This window comes from Lithobates pipiens, unplaced genomic scaffold (assembly GCF_037356315.1).
Source record: "Lithobates pipiens isolate NorthernLeopardFrog02 unplaced genomic scaffold, aLitPip1_a1.2 Scaffold_13, whole genome shotgun sequence".
Lineage (NCBI taxonomy): Eukaryota > Metazoa > Chordata > Amphibia > Anura > Ranidae > Lithobates > Lithobates pipiens.
The window spans coordinates 438,003,702-438,023,888 of NW_027507718.1; the positions used below are offsets into that span (position 1 = coordinate 438,003,702).

General features: G+C 41.6%; 1 protein-coding gene across 1 annotated transcript in view; it reads left to right on the forward strand.

Annotated features, from left to right (window-relative positions):
* SEL1L3 (SEL1L family member 3) overlaps window positions 1–20,187 on the forward strand; it is a 130,282-nt gene that overhangs the window by 98,505 nt on the left and 11,590 nt on the right. Inside the window, exons 16-20 of the mRNA XM_077477681.1 lie at window positions 382–509; window positions 7,682–7,765; window positions 8,958–9,048; window positions 13,423–13,507; window positions 19,492–19,601. Coding sequence (XP_077333807.1) covers window positions 382–509; window positions 7,682–7,765; window positions 8,958–9,048; window positions 13,423–13,507; window positions 19,492–19,601 — 498 coding nt within the window. The remainder of the gene's footprint in view (window positions 1–381; window positions 510–7,681; window positions 7,766–8,957; window positions 9,049–13,422; window positions 13,508–19,491; window positions 19,602–20,187) is intronic.

A 20,187-nucleotide genomic window follows, 5' to 3' on the forward strand; every position in this document is an offset into this window, starting at 1 on the left:
ATATTTGATATCATTGCATTCATGATCTGTTATTCGGCTTTAAGTGGATGGCCGGAATTAGTTGATAAATCTTAGTACTGTGCAGTCTGTTCTATTAATTCTATTTGTAATTAACAAACATTTATTAAAGCTTTAACACTTATTGAATTATACATTTCTTAAAATTATAAACCATGAATTTCAGTGGAATATATATATATATATATATATATATATATATATAAAATATATATATATATAAAATATATATATATATATATATATATATATATATATATATATGTATATATATATATATATATATATATATATATATATTAACTTGTACATTGTCATTTTTTTTTGGTAAACATTACTAAAACCAATATTTCTTGCTCACAGACACGTGCCTTTGAATACATGTCTAAAGCTTCAGATGGTGGCCATATTGAAGCCTCTATTAACATCGCACAATATTTAATCATGGGGAGTTTAAGGAACATACAGAGAAATCCAAAGGCAGCTGTATTGTAAGTAAAACATATGGTATTGTTGGTATATCATAGGAGTGCTTGTTAATGCTGTTAAAGTATGTACCCCTTTTTAAAAGCCCACGGTGACCATTCACTCCCTGGTGTGGCTCCTCTTCCAGTACCTTTTGACATTTATTTCCGGTACCCCTAAATATCTTTAAATATGTTACAAACAAACCATTATGTTTTTTAATATCTAAAAAGAGTTACTGATATCCATATGGTATATGATTTATTGGATAGAATGCTAGGCTACTGTGGTGAAGCAGAAGTTTCTTCTGAGTTGACCAGAGTACTCCCTGGAGCACATATACTGTATAATCCTTGTAGAGAGCCAATGTACAATACGAGATAAATAAATATCATTTACAAATGTTGGACAAATATGAATCCAAACATTGTGTATATACAGTATATACACTCACCAGCCACTTTATTAGGTACACCTGTTCAATTGCCTGGTAACACCAATTGCTAATCAGCCAATCACATAGCAGCAACTCAAAGCATTTGGGCATCTAGACGTGGTGAAGGTGACTTGCTAAAGTTCAAACTGTGACTTTGAACATAGCATGGTTGTTGGTGCCAGACGAGCTGGCCTGAGTATTTCAAAAACTGCCCATATACTGGGATTTTCACACACAACCATTTCTAGGGTTTACAGAGAATGGTCCAAAAAAGAGAAAATATCCAGTTGTGTGGATGAAAATGCCTTGTTCTCAGAGGTTATAGGAGAATGGGCAGACTGGTTCGAGATGATAGAAAGACAACAGTAACTCAAATAACCGCTCGATACAACCAAGGTATGCAGAATACTATCTCTGAACACATTGAACCTTGAAGCAGATGGGCTACAACAGCAGAAGACCACACTGGGTGCCACTCCTGTCAGCTAAGAACAGGAAACTGAGGCTACAATTCACACTGGCTCACCCTAATTGGACAATAGAAGATTAGAAAAATATTGCCTGGTCTGATGAGTCTCGATTTCAGCTGCAACATTCAGAGGTTAGGGTCAGAATTTGGCCTAAGCAACATGAACGCATGAATCCATCTTGCCTTGTATCAATGGATCAGGCTGGTGGTGGTGTAATGGTGTGGGGGATATTTTATTGGCACACTTTGGGCCCCTTAGTACCAATTTGAGCATCATTTAAACGCCACAACATACCTAGTATTGTTGCTGATCATGTCCATCCCTTTATGACTACAGTGTACCCATCTTCTGATGGCTACTTCCAGCAGGATAATGCACCATGTCACAAAGCTCAGATCATCTCACCACTTGTTTCCTGAACATGACAATGAGCTCACTGTACTCCAATGGCCTCCACAGTCACCAGATCTCAATCCAATAGAGCACCTTTGGGATGTGGTGGAACGGAAATTCGCATCATGGTTGTGCAGCTGACAAATCTGCAGCAACTGCGTGATGCTATTATGTCAATATAGACCAAACTCTCTGAGGAATGTTTCCAAAACCTTGTTGAATCTATGCCATGAAGAATTAAGGCAATTCTGAAGGCAAAAGAGGGTCCAACACAGTACTAGCAAGGTGTACCTAATAAAATGGTTGGTGAGTGTATCTATCTATATATATATATATATACAGGGCTGGACTTACCATTGGGCTTGACTGGGCTCAGGCTCTGCTCCACTCACAGGCACGCCCAGTCCCGCCCTGTGATGGACATAACACAGGGACTGGGCATGACTGTGAACCGAGCCGAGTACACGCAGCTACCCTCAGCTCCGCTCGGGACTGAGAGATGGACCCAAGAGCCGCCGAAAGGACTTGAGAGCTGCCGAGGTACACATGACTCTCTATCTCGGAGGTGCCATTTTTAAAGTTCAAGACTGCAATGACAATGCTGAAAATGACAAGGCTACATTGACAAGGCTGCAATTACACTGGACAAGGCTGCAGATGGATGGGCAAGGCTGCAGATGGACACTGATAAGGCTGCATTGATGGGCATTTTAATGTCATTTTTTTTCCTTAAAATTGCCTCATAAATTTGGGGCACGTGTTATACGCAGATAAATACAGTAATGTATAGAAGGTAGGGTCCAAAAGTGACTCAAGCCCAGGGGCCCCCACCACCCTAAGTCCTGCCCTGTATATATATATATATATATATATATATATATATATATATATATATATATATATATATATATACAGTATCTCACAAAAGTGAGTACACCCCTTACATTTTTGTAAATATTTTATTATATCTTGTCATGTGACAACACTGAAGAGATCACACTTTGCTACATTGTAAAGTAGTGAGTGTACAGCTTGTATAAGTGTAAATTTGCTGCTACCTCAAAATAACTCAACACACAGCCATTAATGTCTAAACCGCTGGCAACAAAAATGAGTACACCCCTAAGTGAAAATGTCCAAATTGGGCCCAATTAGCCATTTTCCCTCCCCGGTGTCATGTAACTTGTTAATGTTACAAGGTCTCAGTTGTGAATGGGGAGCAGGTGTGTAAAATTTGGTGTTATTGCTCTCACTCTCTCATACTGGTCACTGGAAGTTCAACATGGTACTGCATGGCAAAGAACTCTCTGGGGATCTGAAAAAAAGAATTGTTGCACTACATAAAAATGGCCTAGGCTATAAGAAGATTGCCAAGACACTGAAACTGAGCTGCAGCACAGTGGCCAAGACCATACAGCGGTTTAACAGGACAAGTTCCACTCAGAACAGGCCTTGCCATGGTCAACCAAAGAAGTTGAGTGCACATGCTCAGTGTCATATCCAAAGGTTGTCTTTGGGAAACAGATGTATGAGTGCTGCCAGCATTGCTGCAGAGGTTAAAGGGGTGGGGGGGTGGGGGTCAGCATGTCAGTGCTCAGGCCATACACCGCACACTGCATCAAATTGGTCTACATGGCTGTTATCCCAGAAGAAAGCCTCTTCTAAAGATAATGCACAAGAAAACCTGCAAACAGTTTGCTTTAAACAAGCAGACTAATGCTGTGTACACGCGACCAGACTTTTCGATGGACTAGGTCCTACGGTCATCCCGACTGACTTTCGGCGGAGTTCCGACAGACTTTGCAAATGAACGGACTTGGCCACACACAATCACACCAAAGTCCGACGGATTCAAACGTGATGACATACGACTGGACTAGAATAAGGAAATTCATAGCCAGTAGCCAATAGCTGCCCTAGCATCGTTTTTTTGTCTGTCGGACTAGCATACACACGAATGGATTTCTTGATAGGAACTGGGACTGGCGGAAAAATTTGAAACATGTTCTATTTCTAAAGTCCATCAGTTTTTTGGACAGCAAAGGTCCGATGGAGCCCACACACAATCGCAATTGTTCGATGGATTCGTTCTGTCGGAACCTTTGCGGTCGTGTGTACGCGGAATTAGGACATGGATTACTGGAACCATGTCCTGTGGTCTGATGAGACCAAGATAAACGTATTTGGTTCAGATGGTGTCAAGCGTGTGTGGTGGCAACCAGGTGAGGAGTACAAAGACAAGTGTGTCTTGCCTACAGTCAAGCATGGTGGTGGGAGTGTCATTGTCTGGGGCTGCATGAGTGCTGCTGGCACTGGGGAGCTACAGTTAATTGAGGGAACTATGAATGACAACATGTACTGTGACATACTGACCCCCTCCCTTCGGAGACTGAGCCGCAGGGCAGTATTTCAACATAACAACCCCAAACACACCTCCAAGAAGACCACTGCCTTGCTAAAGGAGCTGAGGGTAAAGGTGATGGATTGGCCAAGCATGTTTCCAGACCTTAAGCCTATTGAGCATATGTGGGGCATCCTCAAATGGAAGGTGGAGGAGCGTAAGGTCTCTAACATCCACCTGCTCCGTGATGTTGTCATGGAGGAGTGGAAGAGGACTCCAGTGGCAACCTGTGAAGCTCTGGTAAACTCCATGCCCAAGAAGTTTAAGGCAGTGCTGAAAAATAATGGTGGCCACACAAAATAGGACACTTTGGGCCCAATTTGGACATTTTCACTTAATTTATTAAATATTTACAAAAATGTGAGAGATACACTCACTTTTGTGGGATACTGTGTATGTGTGTATATATATATACAGTATATAATATACAGTTGTGCTCATAAGTTTACAAATATAAGTTTTACGAATATGAATGATAAAAATAAAAACTTTTCTTTCACTCATGGTTCGTGTTTGGCCGAAGCCATTTATTATCAAACAACTGTGTTTAATCTTTTTAAATCATAATGACAACAGAAACTACCCAAATGACCCTGATCAAAAGTTTACATATCCCAGTTCTTAATACCGTGTTTTTCACACTTTTGTGGTATTTGTGGAGGAGGTTCTTTATCTTCTCAGATGGTAAAGCTGCCCATTCCTCTTGGCAAAAAGCCTCCAGTTCCTGTAAATTCTTGGGCTGTCTTGCATGAACTGCACATCTGAGATCTCCCCAGAGTGGCTCAATGATATTGAGGTCAGGAGACTGAGATGACCACTCCAGAACCTTCTGCTGCAGCCAATGACAGGTCGACCTTGTGTTTTGAATCATTGTCATGTTGGAATGTCCAAGTACGTCCCGTGCGCAGCTTCCTGGCTGATGAATGCAAATCTTTCTGCAGTATTTTTAGATAACTGTCATGATCTCTTAGTTCCCCTGTTCTTCATTCCTGCACCCGGGTGTTAGCTGTTGCTTTTCCCCTGTCTGTCTTCACCTGTAAGGTGACTGATCTGATCAGTTACCTGATATAAACAAACCGAACTCTATCCCTTGCTTGTGATAGAGACAGTTACCTGCATTGTTCCTGATCAAGCCTCCGGTTTGTCTGCCTTGCTTTGCTGTTGGATTTCCCTGTGTATGGCCCTGATCTGATATTGGGCTATTTCCTGAATTCAACCTTTCACCTAGACTGTCATTGGATCGGATATTGGACTATTCCCTGAACTCAGCCTGCCTTTGCTTAGTAGTGGTTTTCTTCTGGCGACTCGACCATGCAGCCCATCTTTCTTCAAGTGCCTCCCTATTGTGCATCTTGAAACATCCACCCCACATGTTTTCAGAGAGTCCCCTATTTCACCGGAAGTTATTTGTGGGTTTTTCTTTGCATCCGGAAAAAATTTTCTGCCAGTAGTGACTGAAATTTTTGTTTGTCTACCTGACAGTGGGTTGGTTTCAATAGAACCCCCGTCATTTTCCACTTATTTAGAGTTGACTAGAGTTGACTTGATTAGAGTTTGAACACTGCTGATTGGCGTTCTCAATTCCTTGGATATCTTTTTATATCTCTTTCCTGTTTTATACAGTTCAACTACCTTTTCCCGCAGACACTTTAACAATTCTTTTGCTTTCCCCATGACTCAGAATCCAGAAACTTCAGTGCAGCACTGGATGAAAGATGCAAAAGTCTGTCAGGAGTCCAGAAACTCATTGACCTTTGTTACACACACAATAATTACAAGAAAACAGATCACAGGCGAGGATGGCTACCTTTTAATAGCCATTCAAACCCCTTTGTGTCAACTTTCAAATCACCAGGGTTTGTAAAATTTTGATCAGGGAAATTTGGGTAGTTTCTGTTGTCATTATGATTAACCACTTGCTTACTGGGCACTTAAACCCCCCTCCTATCCAGACCAATTTTCAACTTTCAGTACTGTACCCAAATTCAATTTTTAGCATTTTTTTCCTCCAAATAGAGCTTTCTTTTGGTGGTATTTGATAACCTGTGCGCTTTTTATATTTTGTTAAAATTTTTTAAAAAGACTGAATTTTAAAGAAAATGTTTTTTTACATTTTTTGTTATAAAATTTTAAAACAGGTAATTTCTGTCCTTCATTGATGTACGCTGATGAGGCGGCACTGATGGGCACCGATAGGTGGCAGTGATGGGCACTGATGGGTGGCAATGATGGGCACTGATCAGTTACACTGATAGGCAGCACTTCTAGGTGGCACTGATTGGCACCACTGGTGGGCATTGATAGGTGGCACTTGTGGGCATTGATAGGTGGCACTTGTGGACACCTTCAGTTGGCATAAATGAGGTATAATTGCCTCTTCCGTTTCGGGACCGATGTCCCTTTAAGATGAGCCGGTGATCGGCTTTTTTTTTTCTCCTCCGCTGTTAGCGTGAGGAGAAAAAAAAAGATCACTGAGCTTTTGTTTTGATCATGTGATCAGCTGTCATTGACTGACAGCTGATCACATGGTAAGGGGCCAGTACCGGCCCCTTACTCGGATCGGTGATCACAGCACGCTCCACACAGGGGTGGCCGTCATATGACGGTCTCCTGGGAATTCACATCCGCGCTGTGCCCGTCATTCGGCCATAGTGCGGATGTCAAGTGGTTAAAAAAGCGTAAACAGTTGATAATAAATTGCTTCAGCCAAACACTAACCATGAGTGAAAGAAAAGTTTTTGTGTTATCATTCATATTCTCTGAAAAATCATAAATTCTGACAGGGTATGTTTAACCTTAAACTGCGTAGAGAGTTCTTTACTGTAAGCCCTTGTACACACGGTCGGACATTCCGACAACAAAATCTGTCGAAACTGGTGTTGCATACACACGGTCGGGCACAGTTGTCGGAAAATCCAATCATTCGTAACGTGATGACGTAATTCAGTTACAACGTGACTACGTTCAGGCTAGTAGCCAATAGCTTTGGTCTAGGAATTTGATCAGAGCATGCGTGGCACTTTGTCCGATCGGAATTCTCTACAAACGATCAAAGTCCAATCGGATCATGTTGTTGGAAAATTTTATAGCCCAGTCCCAAAACTTGGTCCGTCAGATATTCCGATGGAAACAGTCCGATGGAGCCCACACACTGTCAGATTATCCAACAACACGGTCTGATCGTACATTTCCCATCGGAATATCCGACCGTGTGTACAAGAGCTAAGAGTAGCTAGGATGTGGAATTCTCTTCCACACGCAGTGGTTTCAGCGGGGAGCATCGATAATTTAAAAAACAATTAGATAAGCACCTGACTATAAGCACCTACTATGTAACTATGTAATAGGATAGGATGAATAACATTACAAATACTGTACATATATTACAGCTGTATTATTGGGTTATTGTCTAGAGTTCAACTTTTAGGAAATAGATACTTGAAAATATAAAAATACAGATTCTAATAATAACGTAACCAGTAAACCTACTTTTCACAGTTTGGCAAAGTTTGTGGCTGAACAAAATGGAAACGTTGGACTCGTTATCAGAAAAGCTGTAAATGCCTATTTGGATGGGTCACTGTAAGTAAGAGAACTACACTTTAATTGAGATTGTTTCCCAAACAGATTCAAGTATGTGATGTTTTTTACTAAACATCATTATAAAAATTACTTTTTTATACTTTATTTTAATAGAATACAATATTTCCCTCCACCTCATTTTAAGATTTGCTGAGTTTTTTTCTTTGGTGATCTTTACGCATGACTGGTACTTTTGCAAGCTATGAACATAACAACATTTATTTAAAAAGCAATCAATGTGAAAAAAAAGTCTTGATGAACTGATGCTCCAGATACCCTAAATTGTGGGGTGCGATCCTTTTAGAAGGTTTTGTCATTTGAGCGAAAGGGGGCGCAATATGGTAAGTATGATGCTGAGGTAGCTGTACCTACCTACAGCAATGCATCAGCATTTCCTAAAGCCTGCCTGCCCCTTCCTCACTCCTATACATCTCTCTCTGGCCAGTGAGGAGGACCATCATAGTGATAGGCCAGTAGAAATGTGTGAGGAAGGGAAGAGGTTAAGGCTTAGCAGCAAACTCTAAGCCCTTGTACACACGGTCTGAGATTCCGACAACCAAATCCGTCGGAGTAATTCCGACGGATTAATTCCAGAAGAGGTCCGGAAGTGATGTTGCATACACACGGTCGGACTAAGTTGTCGGAAAATCTGATTGTACATAACGTGATGACGTTATTTCGTTACGATGGACTACGTTCAGGCTAGTAGCCAATAGCTTTGGTCTAGGAATTTGATCTGAGCATGCGTGGCACTTTGTCCGTCGGAGTAGGCTACACATGATCGGAGTATGTCCGGTCGGAGCATTCTGTCGGAAAATTTTACCGGCAAGTTGGAAAAGTTGGTCCGTCGGATATTCCGACGGAAACAGTCCGATGGAGACCACACACAGTCGGAATATCCGACAAAACGGTCCGATAGGACACATTCCGTTGGAATCTCCGACCGTGTGTACAAAGGCTAACACTACCTCTTGGCGCTTGCACCTCATACCTGTAGCAATATGCCCCCCATTTTTCCAGTGACTGGGTCTCTTTAAAATGCTAGCTATGCTTACATATAAAAAGTGTCTTCAAGGTCTGTGTTGTCCATAGGAACCATAGAAACAATATCCACACAACTCATTGTGGTGTTTATGGCAATCTGACATTTTCCCTCCAAATGAATGATTATATTTTGTGTGATTTTCTGCAGAAATGAAGCTTTTTTGCATTTCATCTTGGCAGCAGAAGCGGGTATTGAATCATCTCAGACAAATGTAGCATATCTCTGTGAGGAACTTCCTGTAAGTATCCCCAGATCATTCTTTTCTCATTAAAAAATAAATGAGTAACATGACAGTGTTGTGCCCTGCCACAGTGTGAAAAGTTTTTTGTGTCACCCAGTGTTCTCATACAGGCAGGTTAAGGGGCTCCGGGGTGTTTATACCAAAACAGAAGAAACAGGATTTTCGGTTTCCTCAACCTGTTAAAAGCTGGTTAGGGACCTGGAGTTCAGAGACTTCATAGAGACTTGGGAGTGATGAAGTTTCTAATCCTGGGTCCTGGTTTTGCAAACAACCACACATTAATTGGGCAGGTGTGTTTACAAGATTTTATTAGAGAAAGGACCAGGGTTCAGGGCTAAACCCTGGCGGAAAAAGGACATCTCAGCCCGGGGTCACGAGGGCTCTACATAGGGCATAGCAGGAAGCCAGTGCAGTATGGAGCTAAGAAGTGTGAGCGCATAGCTTGTGTGGGAAGATTGTATGGAGGTTACAGGCAAAGGGCCTGAACTGTGAGGCCAGAGCAATAGTGCATTGTAGGAGGCTGATTTGCATTTGTTTTTTGTAGATGAGATATTCTAACCCTTGTGAGGGAAACCCATGTGATGTCTTGAACTTTGTTTTAATAAAAGTGTACAAGAAAAGGCCTTAAAAAAGATGAGAAGTGAGAGGCTGCGTCTTTAATGCTCTACCATTTGAAGCTAGCTGGTCCTCCATACGGAACAGAGTAGATACATGTCTAATATAACGCTATCAGGTCCATTTTATTTTAACTAACAGGTCTACCCATTCAGGGTTGATGTCTCATAGTTCTTAGTAAAAGAGGATGAGCAGTAGCGACAACCACACCCTCTCACATTATTATATTATTCATTTTTTGCATTGTTGATGCATTTTGGTGATTCAGTACCATTAATCCCTCTGGAAGATGCACCTGCAAACTGTTTTTGCAAACACACAGCAATGATCAAAATATAATTTATTTAGGGTCGACCTTTAATGTAAATGCAATCCTAGCAGATAAGAAGCCACTGGATTACTTTTACAGGCAGGAAAAGGGAGTCCCCCCCCCCCCCCTCTGCTGCCTTTACTGGGCTCTCCCGTGTGATTGGGGATCCCTATGAGGATGCAGCCAGTGGCATCCGGTCAGAGGAAGCGATGTTGTTCTTCCCACTGTGTGACATCAGAAACCAGAAGGAATGAAGCTTTAGTCAATTCTGGTTCCGGTCGTTACCAGCTTGAAAAAGTATCTGATCAAACCAATCCCATGCTCACACACAGAGGCAAACACATACGCTGGCTGCGCAGGCATACATAAATGGTATTCGCAACACACGTGAGGTATCACCACACATTTTATAGTGAGAACAATAATTCTAGCACCACCTTCTATGTCACTCTAAACTGGTAACCTGTAAAGGCTTTTAAATTGTCGCCTATGGAGACCTTTTAAGTACAGTAGTTTGGCGCTGTTCCAGAGTAGTTTTAAAGTGTGACTTATTAGGTATCTATTTACTTTACTTACTGCTTAAAACTATATACAGTTGTGCTCATAGGTTTACATACCATGGCAGAATTTATGATTTCTTGGCCATATTTCATAGAATATGAATAACACAAAAACATTTTTCACTCACGGTTAGTGTTTGGCTAAAGCCATTTATTACCAATCACCAGTATTTACTCTTTTTAAATCATAATGGCAACATAAACTACCCATATGACCCTGATCAAAAGTTTACATACCCTGGTGATTTTGTCCTGATAACATGTATACAAGTTGACACAAAGGGGTTTGTATGACTATTAAAGGTAACCATCCTCACCTGTGATCCATTTGCTTGTAATCAGTGTGTGTATAAAAGGTCAATCAGTTTCTGGACTCCTCACAGACCCTTGCATCTTTCATCCAGTGCTGCACTGACGTTTCTGGATTCTGATTCAAGGAAAGCAAAGGAATTGTCCAATTATCTGCGGAAAAGGTAGTTGAACTGTATAAAACAGGAATGGGATATAAAAAGATATCAAAGGAGAATGTTCAAACTCTAATCAAGAAGTGGAAAATGAGGGGTTCTGTTGAAACCAAGACAGGGTAAGGTAGACCAACTAAAATTTCAGCCACAACTGGCAGGAAAATTGTTTGGGATACAAAGAAAAACTCACAAATAACTTCAGGTTAAATAGAGGACTCTGTTTCAGGACTCTGAAATCATGTGGTGTGGCTGTTTCGTGATGCACAATAAGGAGGCACTTGAAGAAAGATGGGCTGCATGGTCAAGTCACCAGAAGAAAGCCATTCCACCCAAATGCCACAAAGTATCCCGCTTAAAATATGCCAAACAGCACAGAGACAGGCCTCAAACCTTCTGCCACAAAGTCATTTGAAGTGATGAGACCAAAATTGAGCTTTTTGGCCACAACCATAAATGCTACATTTGGAGAGGAGTCAACAAGAACTATAATGAAAGGAACGGAGGTGGTTCGCTTATATATTGGGGATGTGTGAGCGACAAAGGGACAGGAAATTTGGTCAAAATTGATGGCAAGATGAATGCAGTATGTTATTAAAAAAATACTGGAGGGACATTTGCATTCATCAGCCAGGAAGCTGCTCATGGGACGTACTTGGACATTCCAAAATGACTGTAATCCAAAACACATGGCCAAGTTGACCTGTCATTGGCTACAGCAGAATAAAGTGAAGGTTCTGGAGTGGCCATCTTAGTCTCCTGACCTAGATATCATTGAGCCACTCTGGGGAGATCTCAAACATGCAGTTCATGTAAGACAGCCTAAGAATTTACAGGAACTGGTGACTTTTTGCCAAGAGCAATGGGCAGCTTTACCATCTGAGAATATAAAGAGCCCCATCCACATATACCACAAAAGACTTTAATCTGTCATTGATGTTAAAGGGGGCAATACACGATATTAAGAACTGGGGTACGTAAACTTTTGATCAGAGTAATTTGGGTCGTAATTTGTCAACCACTTCACGCCGGTAGGACGTCCAAGGACGGCCTCGGCTTTCGGTGGTTATATCTGAATAATGCCTGAGGCAACAGACATCATTCAGATATCGGCATTTTCATCCGGTGATTCCCTGCACCATAAGAACGATCATAGCAGCTGTTCCGCCGCTTGATCTTTCTTACGGGCGGCGGGAGAGGACGCCCCCTCCCGCTGCCCTCCGGTGCTTCTACCGACTCACTGCTTCCATCGGTGAGTCGGTCACACGATCCGCCGACCCCCGGATGATACCATAGAGATTTTCGGTGGACCAGATGGTCCCCGGAGTATCTATGATCGTGCGGAGGCCGGGCGCGATGTTATGACGTCACGCCCGGCCTCTGAATTCAAAATAACGGCGCCGATTTGGCTGGGAAGCCGTGATCGTTTTTTTTTTTTTTTTTATTTTAGGCTTCCCAACCTAGAGGTGAGATGTGGGGTCTTATTGACCCCATATCTCACTGTAAATAGGTCCGATCGTGCCATATTCCTATTACAAGGAATGTTTACATTGTCAAACTAAAAAAATAAAAGTAAAATTAACAATAAAAAAAAAAAAATTAAAGCGCCCCTGTCCCCGTGAGCTTGCACGCAGAAGCGAACACATACGTAAGTCCCGCCCACATATGAAAACGGTGTGCACACCACACATGTGAGGTATCGCCGCGAACGTTAGAGCAATAGCAATAATTCTAGCACTAGACCTCCTCTGTAACACAAAACATGTAACCAGTAAAACATTTTAAAGTGTCGCCTATGGGGATTTTTAAATACCAAAGTTTGGCGCCATTCCACGAGCGAGTGCAATTTTGAAGCATGACATGTTGGGTTTCTATTTACTCGGCGTATCTTCATCTATCACATTATGCAAAAAAATTGGGCTAACTTTACTTTTCTTTTTTTTTTTTTTTAAGCATGAAACTGTTTTTATTTTCTGAAAAAAACGCGTTCGAAAAATTGCTGTGCGAGATGCAACAACCGCCATTGTATTCTCTAGGGTCTTTGCTAAAAAAAACATATATAATGTTTGGGGGTTCTATGTAATTTTCTATCAAAAAAATTATGAATTTTACATGTAGGAGAGAAATGTCAGAATTGGCCTGGATGCGAAGTGGTTAAAAAGAGTAAACACAGTTGATTGATAATAAATGGCTTCAGATAAACACTAACCATCAGTGAAAGAAAAGTTTTTGTGTTATTCATATTATCTGAAAAATGTCCAAGAAATCATAAATTCTGCCTAACATAGACGTAGAATAGAACTTGTCTCTTCCCCAAACCACAGGACAACAGAATTCGAAGTACATAGGAGATTACAATTACTAAAACACCCATGCCACCTATACAGTCTTCCCTGCATAAATAATAAACATTTTACTTTTGTAGGAGCTGTCTTCATTTCTGCTAAGAGATACCTGCGTATTGAGGTATTATAATTTGTCGGTACACCAGCCCGCTCCCTCAACATATGGTGGGTATTCATTATACTATGTTACAAAATATAGATTACTTAATAAAGCAGTCTTAATTGTCTTTTGAATTTTTTTTTGTGCCTTAAGCAGACTTTTTACCTCAGTGAAAGGTGCCCTTCCCCTCCATAATACACTACATAACTATACTTGTTGAGGGACACATAGGTAACATACTCCTCCTTCCTAATCTTCCATAGCACAGAGGGTGATGTCATCTTCCTGCCAACAAGATCTCAGAGAATGCTGAGCAGCATGTCATGAGAAGACGCAGCAGCACAGCGCAGGGTCATCTTATCATGAGATTTGAGCCATTTAACATTATCTGAGATCTTGGCCATAGCAAGAGGACCTCATCCTCACCTAGGAGCTGAGCGAGGATGTTGGGAAAAAAAGTAGGTACAGTAATGCATTTTTTGATGTGGGGGGGGGGGGGGGGGGGTGATTTCTTGGACCTGCTATTAGTGAACAGTTTGTCAGTAGGTTTATTAAATAAAGGAAATTATATAGAGAATTAATTTGTAGTAATGACATTACAGTACTAAGGGATCAGTTATAATTGGTTGCTGCTTTTGAATAGTGTCATTGACTGCAAATATACTGCCTCTGATCTTTGTCTTATACTTATTTTAAAAAACAAGCATATGCACAGTTTTATTTAGCCATCCTGCCTTCAAAACAACAATTTTTCCTGTTGAATTACATTTTTAGCTTATCATTTTGAGGCAGCACTGACTGTGTTGGTGATCTGCAATTATGCATTTTATATTTAAAATTGACTTTACTGAGTGTGTGGTAGTGACATATATACTGCATATTAATTAGGGTAAAGCTGTCCCACCATAACTTTTTTCAGCCACTAGGTGGAACCACACGCTTTGCCTTTTATTTATTACATGTGATCATTATATACATCAATCTTGATCCAAGAACATGAAACTGAAGTACATTGATCATATCCATCTTAACCATAGTAATAGATTTTGTAATAGATTTTGCTGCAGATATTCACCTAAAGACAGAAGTGAAATGGTTTGTAAACCTGAACACATTGTACATTTAGACATCTTGAATTTTAAGACTAGGTCAACAACAGATTTGACTTATTTTTACAATTTACAGTGCCTTGAAATATTCCACATTTTGTCATGTTACAACCAAAAACTTAAATGATTTTGTTGGGATTTTATGTGATAGACCAACACAAAGTGACACATAATTGGTTTTCAAAATAGTTTACAGATAAATATGTGAAAACTGTGGCGTGCATTTGTATTCAGCCCCCTTTACTGTTATACCCCTAACTAAAATCTAGTGGAACCAATTGCCTTCAGAAGTCACCTAATTAGTAAATAGGAACGGAGGTGGATCGCTGATATTTTGGGGATGTGTAAGCTACAAAGGGACAGGTCCATCTGTGTGTAATTTTAATCTCAGTATAAATAGAGCTGTTTTATGAAGCCCTTAGAGGTTTGTTAGAGAACCTTAGTGAACAAACAGCATTATGGAGGCCAAGGAACACACCAGACAGGTCAGGGATAAAGTTGTGGAAAATTTTAAAGCAGGGTTAGATTATAAAAAAAATATCCCAAGCTTTAAACATCTCACGGAGCACTGTTCAATCCATCATCTGAATATAGAAAGAGTATGGCACAACTGCAAACCTACCAAGACATGGCATTCCTACCAAGCTGGCCGGGCAAGGAGAGCAATAAGCAGAGAAGCAGCCAAGAGGCCCATGTTAACTGTAGAGGAGCTAAAGAGATCCACAGCTCAGGTGGGAGAATCTGTCCACAGGACAACTATTAGTTCTGCACTCCACAAATCTGTCCTTTTATGGAAGAGTGGCAAGAAGAAAGCCATTGTTGAAAGAAAGCCATAAGAAGTCGCATTTGAAGTTTGCGAGAAGCCATGTGGGGGACACAACAAACATGTGGAAGAAGGTTCTCTGGTCAGATTACACCAAAACAGAACCTTTTGGCCTAAAAGCAAAACGCTATGTGTGGCAGAAAACTAATACTGCACATCACCCTGAACACACCATCTTCACCTTGATAAATGGTGGTGGCAGCATTATGTTGTGGGGTTGCTTTTCTTTAGTAGGGACAGGGAAGCTGGTCAGAGTTGATGGGAAGATTGATGGAGCCAAATACAGGGCAATCTTAGAAGAAAATCTGCTATGCCGCGTACACACAATCTGAGTTCCGGCCAGAAAAATACCGATGAGAGCTTTTCATCGGAAAATGCGACCGTGTGTATGCTCCATCGGAAATTTAGCTGTCTGAATTTCCGCCAGCCAAAAATTGATAGCATGTTCTCAATTTCCCAGACGGAAAAACTTTCTATCGGTAATTCCGATCGTGTGTATGTAATTCCGACACGCCAAAAATCACGCATACTCAGATTCAACTACGAGACAGAAGCTATTGGTTACTGGCTATTGAACTTCCTTTTTCTAGTTCCATCGTACATGTTGTACGTCACCGCGTTTATAAACGATCGGAATTTGATGTGACCGTGTGTAGGCAAGACAGCTTGAGCCGAATTCCGTTGGAATTCCGTCGGGAAAACCATCAGAGCTTTTTCCGACGAGAATTCCGGTCGTGTGTACGCAGCATTAGAGTCTGCAAAACACTTGAGACTGGGGCAGAGGTTAACCTTCCATCAGCACAACTACCCTAAAACATAAAGCCAGAGCTACAATAGAATGGTTTAGATCAAAGAATATTCATGTGTTAGAATGGCCCAGTCAAAGTCCAGACCTAAATCCAATTGAGAATCTGTGGCAAGACTTTAAAATGACTGTTCACAGACACTCTGGGGTTGATTTACTAAGGGAAATAGGATATGCACTTTGCAAAGTGCAGTTGCACGCTGTATGTGCAGTTGTTCCAGAGCTTAGTAAATTAGGTCAATTGGCACTTTGCAAAGAGTACCCAAACATGTGCAAGGAAAATTAAAAAACAGCATTTTTGCTTGCAAATGATTGGATGATGGAAGTCACCTGAGCTTCTGCTCATTTACCAGGCTCTGGGGGAACTGCACCTGCAGAGTGCAATTGCATTTTGCAAAGTGCACAAGTGCACAGTATATTTGCCTTTAGTAAATCAACCCCTCTCCATTCAATCTGACATAGCTTGATTTTGTAAAGAAGAATGGGCAAAAATGTCACTCATGTGCAAAGCTGGTAGAGACATCCCCAAAAAGACTTGCAGGCTGTAATTGCAGAGAAAGGTGGTTCTACAAAGTATTGACTCAGGGGGGCTGAATACAAATGTACACCACACTTTTCACATATTTATTTGTAAAAAAAATTAAAAACCATTTATGGTTTTCCCTCCACTTCACAATTATGTGCCACTTTGTGTTGGTTTATCACATAAAGTCCCAATAAAATACATTCACAATTTTGGTTGTAACGACAAAATGTGGAAAATTTCAGGGGGTATAAATACTTTTGCAAGGCACTGTATCACATTTTTTTACTAGTTATAATTATTTATTTTGCTTGTAAGCACCGTATTAGGACACTTTCCTAAAAAATAAAAACAATGACCGGTCCTAGTCAGAAGACTCCAGTTTGTGAATTTTGAAATTCAGTAGAGTAGTTGAAGGTATACTTTAAGGGGGCACCGTTGGTTGGATATTTTTATCAGAACAGATGCGACCATAAATAAAGTGATGGTGCCCCCCCACCTGTTCACAAACTTCTTCAGAATTTACATTGAGCTGTGCCTGCTCAGAATACACTCTCGGGAAAACACCTCGCTGCCAGACTGACTGAACTGTTGTGCGTATTTATGGGAGTGACATTGTTCACCGCTCGACAATCAAGACAGCCGTAGCTCTGCTACCTGGAAGAATCCAAGGAAAAAATGTTGGCAAGGAAGCATCTTCATCTTTTGTTCTGGTGACAAGTGTACAATTTAAAGCCCAACTCTGGGCAAATAAAAAAATGACCCATTGCAATGGACTGGAGCTGTGTCTGCACTGCAAGGGTTAATAGCTTGTGTTGCCTAGGGCAGAGGAGAGACAGTTTTACCTACCTGATCTTCCGCTCCCCCTGCAGATGACGCTCTCTCACGATCTGGCGGTGAACTGTCCCTCTGCATCTTCGTGTTAAGAGCAGGGCTGTGGACCTGCTGTGGTTTTGTGGATGTCAGGACCCTAAATCACCTGAGCAAGGGGGTGCAGATTCTCCAGGGACTGGTCTAGCTGCAGGGAAGAGCAGAGGATCAGATAAGTATATTTCCTTTTACTGTTTCCCTAGACATAAATGAGCAATGAACCCTTTCAGTTTAGGCACAGCCCCACTTCAAGGGATAGTTTTTTATTTGCCTGGAGTTGGGCTTTAAGATTTCCCCCACTCAGGGCTGGTGCTACCACTAGGCAAACTAGGCAGCTGTCTAGGGCGCTCTGCTGCCTAGGGTGCCCAGCCACTGGTGTTCCTACTCTCTTCTTTCTGAAGCAAGCAACTAAGTCTCAGCATCAGCAGGCAGCCCCCGCTCCATTTACACATAGTGTCAGAGGACTGTCTTTGTCCCGACTCCCAAATGAATAGGAGCAAGCAAACATTCATTGATGGGCACTGGTTGGCTGCAGTGATGGGTGCTGGTAGGCTGCATTTGATGGGCGCTGGTAAGGTTGCATTTGAGGGGCACTGGTGAGGCTGCATTGATGGGTGCTGGTAGGCTGCATTGATGGGCGCTGGTGAGGCTGCAGTGACGGGCGCTGGTGAGGCTGCATTTGATTGGTGCTGGTGAGGTAGCATTTGATGGGCACTGGGGAGGCTATATTTGATGGGCTCTGGTGGGCTGCATTTAATGGGTGCTTCATTATACATGGGCAGGGCAAATGGGGTGGAGTCAGGGGTCAAGCCGGGGGGGGGGGGGGGGGCGCAAAATGAGGTTTCGCGTAGGGTGTCAAAAATCCTTGTAACAGTTCTGCCCCCACTTTATTGGCAATGGTCAAATGGACAAATAGAACAATAAACCTGGGTTCTAGGTACTGTTGGCTGTGAAAACACCTGATGGAGGATTTGTGTACAAACATCTCAACTGTGCTGCTGTCACATAGCATGGGATTGAATGCTAAAGGGAATGTTAACAGCAAGAGCTGACAGCGCTCAGGGGCTGGGATGATCGATGTTTACCAGTAATGGCAATGACCCACAAAGTGCATCTGATATATTGTTGAAGATGTATTCACAAATCAGATTAAAACAGTGTCAACCCCCCCCCCCCCACACACACACACACACACACACAAAACACACACACACACACACCTCTATCTATGTCATGGCCCAAAGTTGGTCAGTATAACATGTTTGGTATTTTAATTAAAAAATTGCCTTTACAAAATGTTTTAACCTGGTCATGCATGTAATCGAAATTCGGCGGCATCAGCAGGGATTGGCTGAATTTCGATCCATGTGTAGCAATTTCTGTTTAACAGAACAATCGGCTGCAGCCACTGATCGCTATATTCTGACAGTGAAGAGTCCCGCTGTCAGAATACTGTGTCCCAGCAATGGAATTCCTCCATCTACTTTGATAGTGTGGATGCAGGAATCTTAGTCTTTTTTTTTTTATTTAGCCCATTGGCAGAATGAAAAAAATGAATCATCTATGACCAGTTTTAGGAATACACTTTTTTTTTGCTTATGATTTACTTCACTGCATTTGACCTCACTTCACACTTTAATAAATCAGGGCCTTAGTGTTAGCAGGTGCATTTACTGACAACTTAACCCTATGTTATCTGTGATATTGTGGCTAGTGGGTCTCACTATTGTGCTAGAGATGTAGCCTAAACTAAAAAATGTTAATGGCCTCTTAAGACTTATTGGATATGGTTATTACTATACACCAGGATGTACTGAAAGCATTGCAATGATTGATGTACTTGACTCTTGAGTGCTGGTACACCCTTTATTAGAGTAATAATTCTCATCTGATCATGAATCCCCTCTCTATTTTTGCAGCTTTATTGAAGATGGGTGACATGTATTATTATGGTGGGGAAAACCACCATAGACATCTGGAAGAGTCAGCAAAGATGTACACACAGGCGGCAGCGCTTGGAGAGGCTCAGGTAACACACAGCCTTCTTTACATCTCTCAGATTTTAATTGAAAGCATTCTTACCATAAAGCAAGATGAGACTGTTGATTGACTTGGGACCTTACTAATGAAAGCTAAGCTTATTTTTACTATACCTTCTTTTGTAGCCTTTAGCTCTTTTCTTTATTCTACTGTCCATGAGTGTTATGGAGGAAAGACCAGAATTTGTGTACATGGCATGGGTTGGCAGCACCATTTGGTGTGGATTTATTGCCCCCACACTTCTGGCCAAATGTGGTACTGCACACCCCAGAGGCTTAAATCCTGCTAGTCTTGCGAGACAATGTTCACAAAGCGAGTCTTTTTTTTTTTTTGAAACAGCTCGTATTGCGAAATGCTTGTAAACCACGTTACTCGCAATCCGAGGTCCCACTGTAGTACATATACTTTATTGTCAAAAGTATTGGGACACCTGCCTTTACATGCACATGAACTTTAACCACTTTCAGACCGCCCACCGCTTCTATACCACGGCAGGGCGGCTCTATTGCACGAAATGACCTACCCATGTGTCGTTACATGCATTAGTGTGATCAGGAACGGTGATATCTTTGTTG